This window comes from Cyprinus carpio, chromosome B2, assembly GCF_018340385.1.
Source record: "Cyprinus carpio isolate SPL01 chromosome B2, ASM1834038v1, whole genome shotgun sequence".
Classification (NCBI taxonomy): domain Eukaryota; kingdom Metazoa; phylum Chordata; class Actinopteri; order Cypriniformes; family Cyprinidae; genus Cyprinus; species Cyprinus carpio.
This window is the reverse complement of record NC_056598.1, coordinates 22,017,433-22,031,464: the sequence shown is the minus strand read 5'-3', so window position 1 is coordinate 22,031,464 and position 14,032 is coordinate 22,017,433. Positions and strand designations below refer to the sequence as shown.

At 36.2% G+C, this 14,032-nt stretch overlaps 1 protein-coding gene across 1 annotated transcript; it reads right to left on the bottom strand.

Moving 5' to 3' along the window:
* Positions 1 to 349: 349 nt before the first annotated feature.
* LOC122136249 (calsequestrin-1-like) lies at positions 350 to 11,835 on the bottom strand. Its single transcript, XM_042718668.1, has 11 exons — positions 11,392 to 11,835; positions 5,690 to 5,783; positions 5,033 to 5,133; positions 4,696 to 4,807; positions 4,546 to 4,619; positions 4,159 to 4,289; positions 4,035 to 4,080; positions 2,811 to 2,865; positions 1,788 to 1,888; positions 1,598 to 1,672; positions 350 to 1,524 (listed from the first exon to the last, which is right to left on the bottom strand). The coding sequence occupies exons 1-11, from the start codon at positions 11,626 to 11,628 to the stop codon at positions 1,135 to 1,137; spliced, it is 1,416 nt and encodes a 471-aa protein (XP_042574602.1). The 5' UTR covers positions 11,629 to 11,835; the 3' UTR covers positions 350 to 1,134.
* Between the last annotated feature and the right edge of the window lie 2,197 nt (positions 11,836 to 14,032).

The window sequence follows — 14,032 nt, the reverse complement described above, 5'->3', positions numbered from 1 at the left end:
GGAACAAAGCAAATAAAGTCAGAATAATGAGGCAAAAATAAGAAATCACACAACCACATCACAGAGACACTTATGCGGTATCTGTGTGAGATAGTAAACCCTTGTGACCACAGGAGATATACCTTCTAGGCAAGACATATTTTGTACCAAATGTATCATCTGCTAGGACTATATGAATATCTGTATCCTCTGCATGACATTACATGGTAAAATAGAAAAAAAATCCAGTGCCATGTTCTGGATATGTAAAGTCCGTATTTGATTCTAAAGACAACAATAACCTACAAGCAGGAGATCAATAGTCTCAGAATTTTTTGTAATGTCTCATAAAAACTGTGATTTACAACACTTTATTCCAATCTGTTTTTATTTTAAGACTTAAGAGTTAGACCAAGTTGTCTTTATTAAAAAATAATAAAATATTCATGTTTCTTTTTCAGTAGAAAATGTGTGATTTACTGCACTTTTTAGACACAGAAGGAAGGCTGGACAATCCCTTCTCTGTCTAATGTCACATAAGGTCACATCCTGTCTTAACAAAGAAAGAAGGTATGACAAATGACCTTGAGGAAAAGCCTGCTTAGCACCTTTAGGTCCTATCACAGTGGGACAAACAATCCATCCACATTGTAATACAAATAAACATTGAGACAATAACAACAAATTTAACAGATGGAGGTATACACTTAAAATAATCTTACTGCTCCCTCTGACTATCTTACATTTTTGGTTACATTTTTATGCTTGAAAGTCAGGTCCTTATCCAAATGTATTAGTGGTTATTTAACTGCCAATTACATTATGTCCTTATGAATGAAAGAAATGGATGGCAACGAACTGAAAGGAATACATCTTTTGCTAATGATTTTGGTTTTAGAAGTGAAGGCAACATTTGGAAGTGAATATCTGAAGGTTTAAGAGAGAGCGTGGTCTTTGAATAAAACATTGGGTCAATGGGAGAGAGAATGATGAGCGCATTCCTTGATATGCGTGAAAGGTCACAGTTAAATGATGACATTTTTAACCTCGTGATATCCGACAAAAAATAACGAAGGAATTTTATCACGTTGATGATTCAGACAGTTGCAATTAAACAGATTTTAGTTTAGATAATACATATAAAATGATAAGAGTTTAATCATCGTCGTCGTCGTCGTCATCGTCGTCGTCATCGTCATCGTCATCGTCATCGTCGTCGTCGTCGTCGTCATCGTCGTCGTCGTCGTCGTCATCATCGTCATCATCGTCGTCATCATCATCATCATCATCGTCGTCGTCATCGTCGTCGTCGTCATCATCATCGTCGTCGTCATCATCATCGTCGTCGTCATCATCATCGTCATCATCATCATCGTCATCATCATCGTCGTCATCATCATCGTCATCATCGTCGTCATCATCATCATCGTCGTCATCCTCATCAGGATCGATTTTGTTCTCTAGCACATCCTCCAGCCAATCCTCCAACTCATCAACTGTTGGCATGTCATCATCATCATCCATATCAAACCAGATACTCTCAGCCTGCAGAAGACACAACAGCTCAGTCTCGAAAGACACAACACACAGCAAATAAATCTTACTGTGAGAAACTTACATCATCAACCTCCACTACACCAATCTGAGGTGAGGACAGGTCAATGTCGAAGGTCTTCTCCCAATAGGGGACAAGCTGCAGGTCACAGAGATACTCTCATCACTGCTTATATACTAGTATCTACTTTCACAACAAGGATTATATTTTGAACATTCCACATTTCTTAACACAATAAAAGCCATAAGGTTACCAGAGGGAAGTCATCGGGGTCGATCCAGACGATGCTCAGGTTGGGATTGTCTGTGTTATCCTTTGCCACCTCCTTCACGATTTCAAGGAATTCAAAGCCATCTGAAAGAACCCCAAGAAAACACCAGATGTTCAAGTATCATGTTTGAAAATGACAGAGATCAATGTAAGCAGCTTAAAGGGTTACTCCACCCCAAATGTCGTTCCAAACCTGTAAAAGCTTCGTTCATCTTCGGAACACAGTTTAAGATATTTTGGATGAAAACATGGAGGCTTGAGACTGTCCCATAGACCGCCAAGCAAATTACAATGTCAAGACCCATAAAAGTATGAAAGACATCATCAGAATAGTCCATCTGCCATCAGTGGTTCGACCGTAACGTTATGAAGTGGCGAGAATACTTTTTGTATGCGAAGAAAACAAAAATAATGACTTTATTCAACAATTCGTTTCCTCTGTGTCTCTCCACCGTAGCACCATTTTGGAGAACATCCACTGAATGCAAACTGCGTACACTATACTGTGTCAGCTGCGCCACAAGGATACATTTTTTATACATGTATTTAAGCTTTGATTTGAACGAAAACAGCGCAACCATGCAGCGCGGCTGACACAGAAGAGTGTACACTGCTTGCGTTCAGCTCAGATTCTCAGATTCTCCAAAATGGCGCTACGGTGATGCGGAGAGACACAGAGGAGATGAATTGTTGAATAAAGTCATTATTCTTGTTTTCTTTGCGTACAAAAATTATTCTCATCGGTTCATAATGTTACGGTTGCACCAGTGATGGCTGATGGAGTATTCTGACGATGTCTTTCATACTTTTCTGGACCTTGACAGTGTAATCTACTTGGCAGTCAATGGGACAGTCACAAGCCTCGTGGTTTTCATCCAAAATATCTTAAATTGTGTTCCGAAGACAAACAAAGCTTTTATGGGTTTGGAACGACATGGGGGTAAGTGATTCATGACAAAATTTTCATTTTGGGGTGGAGTATCCCTTTAATAAATAGATCTCATACCTGGGTCTCCCTCCTCAGCAAAAGCAATTATATGCTCCCCATCAAGAGCATCCTCCTGTCAGAAAATGATGGTTACAGTACATGAAGGGAAAGATCTTGTGCTCTGTTACTACTACAAATCATGAGATCACATCTCGGAATACCTTTGCAATGTCTTTGATCCTTCATTAACTCTAATAATACTAATAACTAATAACTAATAGATAATCTTGTGAATATACAGCATGTTTATGTCCTGGAGGAAATCACAGTGCTTGCAAGGCAGGATAAGAAAAGTGTTTTCTGAAAGATATTGGCCCTTTTCACAGACTACGATGATCTGTTTCTGCAATAATTAGCTTGGTAAATCTACAGCTTTTTCAAATACTTTTATTTTTAAAGCTACACTTTGTAAATTATCCCTTTAGTGGTAAAACAATAAAGCTAAATTCATCTTACTGAAGAATTTGGTTCGCTGTGTTTTGACACACCGATCTACAGAGATACAGGAAAGAGCTATTTTAGTATTGTTGAGATACTATAATAGTTTGATTTTTTTTTTCTTTGTAATTTTGTTTGTGTGTACTTGTCATTTTAGTAATTTTTATTTAATGGTTTTAATTTTAGTTTTAGTTAACTATAATAACCCTGATACAGCACATCTCCATGGATGGACAAATAAATAATGTGTTTTTGGTTTGTTTTTTAGATTTCCATTTTGAATGATCTATGGCTCATTTGTTGTAACAAGAAACTTTCAGCTTCTCCCCGCAGACTAATGATGTATGTATTCAATTGTCCTATGAAATCTGTCCCAACAGGACAGTGTAAATCAGTATTGTAGGTTAACCAAGTGTATTTGGATAAAGTAAAGACATAGTTTGGAAGGTCAAATAGTTACATAGTGTAGCTTTAAAAAAAGTCAACGTACATTTACATCACCATACTTTTCATTACACACCCCTGGCATTAAATTATAGACGGTTAAATCAAGGAGGTCTATAATACCTGAAGAGAGCTATCCATTAGCATTCCCATTCATCTCAATGGCAGAGTGAAATTATCAACAAAACAAAATTTATAAAGATTCTGTATGTGAAGTGGTTCAAGCTGAATTATTGAAGCAAACAGTCAAAAAAAAGAGGAAAACCGAATGTTTCAGCAATATCAAGTGTTGCCTTGAAAGCACAGAGAAAAGAAAAGAAAAAAAAACCCTGTTGTTTGACTGACACAGCATCAACTTACCCAGATCTCATACATGTTGTGTGGCTGCATTTTCCTCAGTGTTGGCCTGTGGAGACATTTTCAGTCGTGTTCACTAATGATTTTATTTCTCAATTTAAAGCATTTTTCACATCAGTCAACACACCTGTCATTGTCCTCAATGAATTCAACAAGTTCTTTCTCACTGTAGGGTTTACCAGGGATGACTACGGGTTCATCCATGAAGGGCTCATAGAAGTCCACCTCATTCAACTTCAAGTCTAGAGACTTAGCAACCTGCAAACAGGAATTGCATAGTTTTCATAGTTTTAGAAAATTTCCCAAAAGCAAAAGTTAATTTTTTTTTTATTAAAACTTCGCTGCTAGACTGAAACTACTGCCATCTTAAACATTCAGAAGTCCTTTTAGCATAAATAAAAACTCAAGAGAAGATAAGATGAGATATAAAACCTAAATATCACCAGAAAACCCAATCCAGTTGGTAGATTTCTGATACTACAAGGATTGTGTAAATTATGTTTACATTAGTTACCTTTGGACTAAAGGTGGCAAAGAACTTGATGTGTGGATGAAACTCTTCTGCTGCGTCTTCATATTCATGGTAGTCTAAAAATCACAAGACCACAGGTGAACTTCTCAAACAGTTTATCTGTGGGGGGGGAAAGCCCATTTAGATACGTACGCTCAGATTTCTGACTCTTGAAGAAGCCCACCAGCTTGATATCCTCCTCAATATTATGGAAACCTTTCAACTCTAGCGCATTGTCAATGATCTCAACTGGATCCTCAATGACCTGGGAAAAAAAGTTGATTAGAAAGGGGGGTAATGACAAGAAGTTGACTCCTGACACTGAGGACTAAGCGTGCATGTGCAAGAAGCAGAACAAGTTGGGAAAAAGAAGTGCAGGAAGTAAATTATAAATGTAAAAGAAAACAAAAACATATATTAAAGAATTGCTGAATTATTTGAGACCAAACTGTCCATAATAAGCACCAGGTATAAATTATGTTTCACGTACATCATAGAGGAACTCCACCAGTGTGTCCGCAGCAAGCTCTCCATCGTACTCAATGACCTCGTCCTCAATGAAGATGTAGATACTGTCAGCCTCAACCAGACCTGAAGAGTGCAAAAATGGAAATAAACCTGTGAGAACCATGAGGGAAATGTCCACCAGAGGTCATGGTCGTTCTTCTGCTGATATCCTAAAGTTTAACAAGTAATCTGTACAAGAGGAGTAAATAAAGCATGAAATAAAGCCTGAAACAGGAAAAAAAAAAATAATAATTTAGAGGATTTTCACCAGAAAACACATAATCAGATGCAATTAAACTTCAATGAAATGTCAAAAAAAAAAAAAAAAAAATTGACCTATGTCATAATATTTCTTCCACTACTCTACAGTAACAGACATGGACTTATTTACAGGCTAGACAAACCAAAACACACCAACAGTATCTTCTACTGAGTAGGTATACATAAACATCAACATTTAAGGTTAAGGTTTTGTATAAACAAAAATGTATTTTTATTTTATTTTTTTACAGTGTAAAAGATTATTTTTTTGTTAAAAAATGTACAAATATTCCACTAAATCCCTAAATTAATATTCAAATGGAGTAGATCACATCACATTACAGTTATTGTAATATCAGAGTGTTTCGTGAATACATACCTAATTTCTTGGCAACAGCTTTGTCTGTCTTCTCATCGAGTAGGCCGATTCCGATGTCCTCGTCGTCAAGATCCTCCAGGACTTGTGCAGCAAGCTGTGTAACAAAAAATAAAATATAATAAAAAAAGAATGTCCTACAGCTCCTTTAAACAGCATGTGTGGTTTAGTTTAAATGCATGTTAGTGGTGCTCTAACACAGTGGTTCCCAATCCTGGTCCTGGAGAACCCCCAACACTACACGTTTTTGGTGTCTCTCTTATCTAACACACACATTTGAGGTCTTGGAGTCTTCACTAATGAGCTGATGAGTTAAATCAGGTGTGTTTGAATAGGGAGACATCTAAAATGTGCAATTTTGGGGGTTCTCCAGAACCAGGATTGGGAACCACTGCCCTAACATATACCCAGTTCACATGAAGGGCAGTTCCTGTTCATTTGGAAACACTAAAGTAAAGTGACTTCTTGTTTTAAGCTCATGAGGGTTTGTGTCCTATCAGCACAACCATTATGTATTCATTATCAGCCTGGTTTTGGTAACTGAGTACAAACACAGCGTGTTGGACAAGGACAGCAAATTTGTTTTCGGCCTGCACAGATATTTCAGGCTGTGCTGTAAGAACTGTGGCTAGTTTCGTCCACAGTTCTTACATCCATAAAAGCAGTCATCAAGAGCGCTGCCCCTGCACTTTCTAAATCGGTGTGAAACTTGACCCGTATGATGGACAGCTGCTTCCACCAATCACAGCGCTACATGTGCCTGCTGAGCTGGAGTAACAGGGTGCTGGCGTGGTGACAGGTGCAGCCAACCATTTCTCCAACCACTGTCAAGAGCCAATTCCTATACATACTCACACATATCTCACTTTGAGAAAATTGTCAAATTAAAATGGTCAGTAACTTGTTTGACTTTGATACTTCCATGCAGCACAAAAGGAGAAGCATTGTGCTGGTTGCTCTTCCCTATGCAAATATTACACTGGGACTCAATCCGTTAAGCTTAAAAAAAATAAAATAAATAAAAAACATCATAAAGGCTGCGTAGTATGAATAGTATGCAGCATATAAAATCTTTTGATGTCATGTGACAGCTTTGTATGAAAAACAGGCTGAATTTTAAGTCATTATTCACTGATAATTTTCCCCTCAAGTAAGCTGTTAAAGCATAGATATCTATACCCCTCATTTGACTTGTTCACATATTATGTCAACACGTCCGCCATCTTGGAACGGTTAACATTTCAGATGCTCCTGAAGTCTTCGGCCGATCTATTATGTCAGATAGCTTATGTAATGCACCTTATGTGACATCTGCATAGGTATCTATGCATTAACTGCCGTGACCAAATCAAGTCAATAAATGAATCAGAATGTCCAGTTCGGATCCTTGTGAATGTCTGGCAAAAAATAATGATTGAAGAATTGTAAATTGCTATTTCTCTAATTAGCATGCCAAGGATACCTTTTTTAAATAATGAATTAGATTTAAAGTCTGAAACTTGGCATTTAGTGCATGAATTTTATGGATGTTTCTGATATTTTTTTTTGCTTTTTTATACTTTTGTGTTGCACGAATATATTAATTCAGGTTTGGAGCAAAATGTGGGTGAGTAAATGAGATCATTTTAATTTTGTGGATGTACATTAAAACTGCCTGTACAAATAATTTAAACTTAAGTTTTATTAAACTGACTTGAAATATCAAGTTGAATGTTGTATAGCTTTGAAATTGGTTAAATTAATTTTGATTTTGAAACTACTGGAACTAATGGAACTTTTTAAGGATTATCCAAGTGTGCTATTTATTTAAATGCACTGTTCTTCCAGTTTGTTTGTAATATTAGCATTAGTATTTTAGAGATAATATTCTTATCTGTATTAGTGTGCCTTATAGTAGGATAATGTTTCACATATTATTATTATTATTATTATTTTTTATTAGGTTTTCCTATGAGTTTAGTCCTATGCATTAGTGCAACACACTAGCTTAAAAGGAGGGAGATGTATGTCTGTTAATCAAATCTTAGGCTAAACTCAGCTAAAGGCTTAAGGCCAAATAGACCACGGCTTTATAAGGTGACCCACAAAAAGCCATGAGTCAACAAGAGAGGATTTTTGCAATGAATCTAGATAGAGTTTGCTTATGACAAATCAGTATCAGGATAGAGGAAGAAGGAGGAGGCGTTTAATCCAATACACAGCCACGGTGTAATGCACCCTTCTTCTTCTTTTTTGCATCTCTCCATCTCACTTAGTCATACCTTCATATCATTTCACTTCAGCATATATTCAACAATTCAGAAATGTGATGAAAGATAAATAAATCAGTAATAATAATCAAGTTTATAATTCAGTTACAACAAACAACAAATCTAAATATGGCTTCCCAACAACAGAGCTGAGTGCACAGTATCATATCTATAACTAGGTTTACTCAGAGGCCTAAGGAATGTTTATAAGTCAACACATTATAAACCAACATTTGTAAAGGAAATTTAACCAGATCACCCTGCGCTGGTTGGTGTAAATGAAAGTGTTTCTATAAGGGCAGAAAGCAGATCTTGTGTTATGGAGCATCACAGAGGCCTGTACCACACAAACAGCAATGAGAGCAGAGCCGACTATAATTAGCCCTGCTGCAGAGACCAACCAGGACTATTTTGGCAAGGTGGTGGTGACGTTCAAGTTCCTGGGATCCGCTGACAGGTACAGTACTGTGCCCAACACTCAGACCTCTCAGCCGACACTGCAGATTTTAACCTCCTGCACTCACACAGCACACAAGCTGTTATAAGTTATTATAACTCCCTTAACATTACATCAGCGCTGGACTGCTGTTTATTAGGGAGCAAAGCCACATACGCAAAAACCCACAGCTACTGAGCCTTTAAACAGGGAATTTTTACAGAACCTATTACCCTCATATTATAGGCCTATAACGAAAAAGGTTGTGCATAATGCATGGCTGATAAATTATTTTGGACAATGTTAACAAAACTGTTAAACAAACTGGTTAGAACAGTATTAGGGTCAACTCACCCCATTAACCACATATATTAAATGCCAAAAAAAAATTATAATAACAATACAAATAATAATCAATTATTATTATTTTTTAATTGTCATTATTTATTTTAACAACAACTATAATAATAATAATAATAATCCACTAAATTAAAAGGTCAGGCGTTTGGAAGTTCTGGCCCTTCTCCCAAAAACACAATGTCCAACACAAATCGGTCAGTAGGCCACTTATTTTATAACTAACATCAAAGATTTAGACATACGGTTACTCAAATTAGGTAATCCCACACAACAAACACAAAATATCAATATCTGTTGTTTCTGTAAGATTGCACTGTGGCCCACACACAAATTCTTTAATAACAACAGGCCACTATTGAATGCAGGAGGTGACAGCATGGCTAAACAATGGCATAACCTTTTGACCACATGGGGTGAGTTCTGCCTGCTGAGAGTTTAAAGGAAGATGCTAATGTAATGGGTGATTGGGATTGCTCATGGCATTGTCCATATTACAATTGGTGTGTTTAGCTGAAAGGTTGATTTGAAACAAAGGTGATGTGAATTTTTTTTTAATACTCTTTGTGTTATTTTAGTATAATTTATAAAGATTTTATTAACTGAATTAGCTTTTATTTTTATATTTTCATTTAGTTTTTTGATTTTTGAAAATATTTCTATTTAGCTTTATGTTAATTTCAGTTTCAGTTTTAGTCATTTCAGTACTTAAACTTCTTTTATTTCCAGTTTATTTCAGTTAGTATCGCCAGGGTAATATATCTAATTGTCATTTAAGATCATTTGAGTTTTTTCAAGTCAAGTCACCATTATTTCTATAGCACTTTATACATTACAGACTGAGTCAATGCAGGTTTACAGAGATAAACAGTAAAATAGCAGAATCAATGAAATAACAGTGTGAAGGTCGACAATTTTGAAATGAGTTCAGTTCAGCTATAAGCAGTTCTATAAAAAGCATCTAATATGTGTGTTACGTTTTATTATAGCTTTTCTTTTATAAATTAGGCTAATCTTTGTTGTTGGTGTTGTTGTTTTAGTTAACAATAACAACACTGTTGTTAACAGCTGGCTAATATCTGTTGTCTTATGCAATCTAATACAGTGTTACTCATGATTTGGCCCATGGCCCTGTCCTTCAGGCTCTACATACTGTACTGTTACAGAAAACCAGCACTGATGCTTCAAAATGCCACAAATGCAACTTACGTTACATAATCTTTTTTAACATAAGTTTTGGTATTTGCATGTGGGCCTGTCGACAAACCCAAGTGAAAATGTTCTGAGATAAATCCAGAAAAACAAATTCTTTTGAAAAATGACCCATCCAGGCTTATGCTCAGGGTGCAAATATACTGTGTGATGCATCAGCACTTTTCTGAACATAGATGCCATAGTCCAGAGTGTTCTCATGGCTGGTGTAACAGGCCCCACATTCTCCTGGCTCTGGTGGAGTACTTTTCCTTCTGATATAGAGCAAAGCATCTGATGTTTTTTTATTAATTCAATTAATTTGTAATTGTCCTCTATCAATGTTAAGCAATCAAAAACATGGCTAATACTAAGTCAATTACTGTTTCAACCACCCACAAATAGATACATCAATGCAAATTACAATATTTTTTGTCAAATTTAAGTGCCATGCAGCTCTGTTTACTATCAATGTAACTTTCCACACTGTAAAAAAAAAAAATTCTAAAAGTTGAGAAAACTCAAAAGTTTAAGGCCACCAGCTTCAGGACATTTTTGAGTTTTCTCAACTTGATTTTTTTACAGTGCATGAACCACAAGAGCAGAACTATAAAGTGCCCAAGTTAAATACTACATGCTATAAATAGCCCCACATTAATTCCTGTAGAGATCAACTTTTCTTCTGGCTTCATGAGTCTTTGATTGACATTGCTCAAGGGGCAACACATTTGACTATTAGCTAAATATTTAGTTTTGCATACTGTTTAAATGTAACATTTATATTTAGAACCTGCTATGTATCTGACCTGTTGCTAAAATCTAAATTAAGACAGAACCAGTGTTATTTTAGTATTATTTGTGTACTATTGTAGTATTTATTAACATTTTTAAAAAAGGCTTTTGTATTTATATTTTTTGGTTGAGATTTTTTAAATAATTTTGTTTTATGCATTTCATTTTTTATTTGTTTTAATAAATATTTATTTATTTCATTTTTAGTTTTAGTAATTTTAATACTTCAAATTAAACCTATTAACTATTTACAGTATTTCTGCTTAAGTTTTTAAAGATACTTTTTTTATTTCAGCTTTATTTCAGTTAACAAGAACTATTTTAAACAGTTGTAGTTAACATAAAAATGGTTTTGACATTGATTCACAAGAATTTATGCTCTGCTCTTATTAAAACACTACACAATGTGCAAAACTCATAAGTAATATGTCTAGAATGAAGATTTTAAATAAACAGACTAGCAACACTTTATCTTAATAAGTGATATTAGTAGCAAGCATATTTCAGGTGTTCATATAAAATCATATTTTGCTAAAACAAAAGCAAATATGATGATCTACTCTAAATGACACTTCCTTTAGGGTCATTTAGAGTTGATAATATCTGTGTTCTTTTCACAGATGTCTTTTGGTAAAGGATGTTTATTAACATCATTTGGCTAATTTCTGAGTGAAACCCACCTCAAGGGCCAGCTCCTCAATCTGAAACTGTTTCTGGGCGACTTTGCTGGATCCTACGTGCTCATGGTAGTACACCACCATCACGTCATATTTCTTCATCACAGACTTGTAATTCTTTGCATTTAGGTCGTGAACGCGGTCCTTTCCATCGTACTCAGGGAAGTCCATACCTTTCTGCCCCCATGACAGCTGCCCGAAGGTCAGAAGGAGCCCAAGGAACACTAGGTTCCACTTCATGATTCAATAATTAAGAAGGGAAATATGTAGTTCCAATGAATTTAAAACAACTTGACTAATTACGTCATAAAATGAAATTAGAAAGGACCTGTGATCCCCGCCACCCAGAACAGACAAGACCAAGTCCTGAGGCCCCCTGTATGAAACCCCTACACACGGGTAAAAGAGACGAGTAACAGGGTCAAGAGCGTTTTAGGGGGTGGGATTAGGTGAGTGCATGAGAGAGAAAGAGAGAGAGAGAGCTGCTAAAAAAGAAAGAGACACGATTCTTCATGGGGCGAGCCAGACTAGAGATTGGAGCAAGGAAAAAAACAGAACTTTTTAATATGACCTTTAGGGAAACAACAGAAAGTTTGTGTATGGGACAACCAAAAAATGAAGCATAAATGAAAGATTATGAAGAAGGAAATGTTATGAGATGGAAAGGAAGGGGATCTTAAGGCACACAGGAAGGCATTCTCTGCCATATTAAGTGTTACACAGCTCAGATCTTGGCTAAAAATACAAGATGTAGCATGGAGACGGACGTGCGGAGGGGGTGGGGTGGGTGGGGTTCTTATTTGCTGCACTTGGCTCATCCTTGGTGCTAGAATGTGGCACTAGGTCGCTCCAGGACGACATGGACAGGCAAGGCTGGTGCACCTCCTTAGGTTTCACAGATGTCAGTTTGCTTTTTGGGCAATCAATTCTGGCTTGCACTTCTGTCTGACCCAGAATGGAGGATATGATACGTGCCTGATCACATTCATGCTCAGTGTTTTTTTTTTTTTTACGGCCTACATGCCTAAACTCTGTGAGGGCACTACAGTACATGTATGCGCAAGATTATATGTGTGCGCGTGTTATAGCTCAAGATTACTTTACAAATTGAAAGACGAGAGGGAGTTATTAATAAAAATCATGTAACATGATCTTACATGTTCTCTTACATGTTCTCCTTTCAGGCCTCTTTATTTAGTGGCCTGTGGAGTTAGTGCCTATTTAGTCGTCAGCTGGTGGTTGATGATGAGGCAAAGCAGAGCACTTGAGAGAGAAATGATGTGATGAAAAGGGGGTCGTACGTAAAAGGAGAGTGCTTGGATGTCACTGCATGTCTGGTGTTGACTGTGTAAAGCATCAGCCCATTTAGCATAATGCTCCATTAAATGGTGATGGTGTTTGATGTGACATCAGAACACTTGGAGTCAAAATGAAAGCCTGTTTGCAATCTATTTTATGTATCTGATGTCACCCATTTCTGATGATATGCAATGAGAATAAAATGTAGGACAAGAATTTTACCTATCATAAACTGATTGGATATTTACACATATACACTGTGGATATTTATTATTGGAGAAATGGGAACACAAAAATATATTTGTTAGCTTCCATTCACCACTATATAAGTTTACCCCACTATGACATCTTTCACTTCTAGATGCAAAAAGGGTCAATTATATACAATGCTAAACATTCTCAACGTTTTACATGTCTGTTACATGAAAATGGCTTTGGATAATACATATATGCTAAACAATAAGCAAACCATGCGAAAATTAAAACGGAGAGATCACCGTGATAACATAAGATCTTGTTTTTGACCAACTGGGTAATGGATACTAAACTTATCCTTTTATTCATATTTTTCATTATGGCACCATCTAGTGGTAAGAAGAATGTGATAGGCCTACAAATGAAAGACTTGGAAAAGAGCTCTTATTCAGCATGTCATTATACTCTCGAGTATTTCACATTGTAGCTCTCTTGTCATGTATGACTTGGTTTTGGCAAAACCTGATTAATTAATTTATTAATTAACCACCAGAATGCAGATCAGTATTTTGACAATTCCCATACAGACATTCAGGCTAATTCTGTTTTTGACCATTCATTTGAAATTGAAGTTAGCTAACAGTCTTTCATTTATATTTAGAGGATGCTGTCAATACAGCTCAACGAATCATAATCTAAGAACACTGTCTGCAAATCACAGAATTTATCAGCGCATTTTGCTATAACGACTGCCATTTGCTATAAAAAGGTTCATATTATGTTGCTTAAAAGAACATTATTTTTTTGTATTTGGTGTAATGTGTTTATGTGGTTTAAGGTTTAAAAACACATTATTTTACACATACTGTACATTATTGTTTCTCAACTATGCCCCACCTTTCTGAAACGCGTCGATTTTTACAAAGCTCATAGGTCTGAAAAGCGAGGTGTGCTTTTATTGGCCAGCTATCCAGTGCGTTGTGATTGGCCGAATGCCTTAAGCGTGTGACGGAAATGTTATACCCCTAACTATACGTGATGCCGTCTCCCGGTGCGCTGAGACAAAACAAATAAAACCCATTACAAATTGGCATTGGTTGCATCCAGTTGTGACATAATTATAGATTATAATGACTTATACTGTCTTTTT

Excerpts from the sequence above, each read along its gene's own strand:
- LOC122136249 (XM_042718668.1), bottom strand. The coding sequence starts at position 11,628 with ATGAAGTGGAACCTAGTGTTCCTTGGGCTCCTTCTGACCTTCGGGCAG. Across the intron at positions 4,620-4,695 it reads CAAGAGTCAGAAATCTGAGC|ACTACCATGAATATGAAGAC; the intron begins GTACGTATCTAA and ends TGTGATTTTTAG. Across the intron at positions 2,866-4,034 it reads ACAACATGTATGAGATCTGG|GAGGATGCTCTTGATGGGGA; the intron begins GTAAGTTGATGC and ends ATTTTCTGACAG.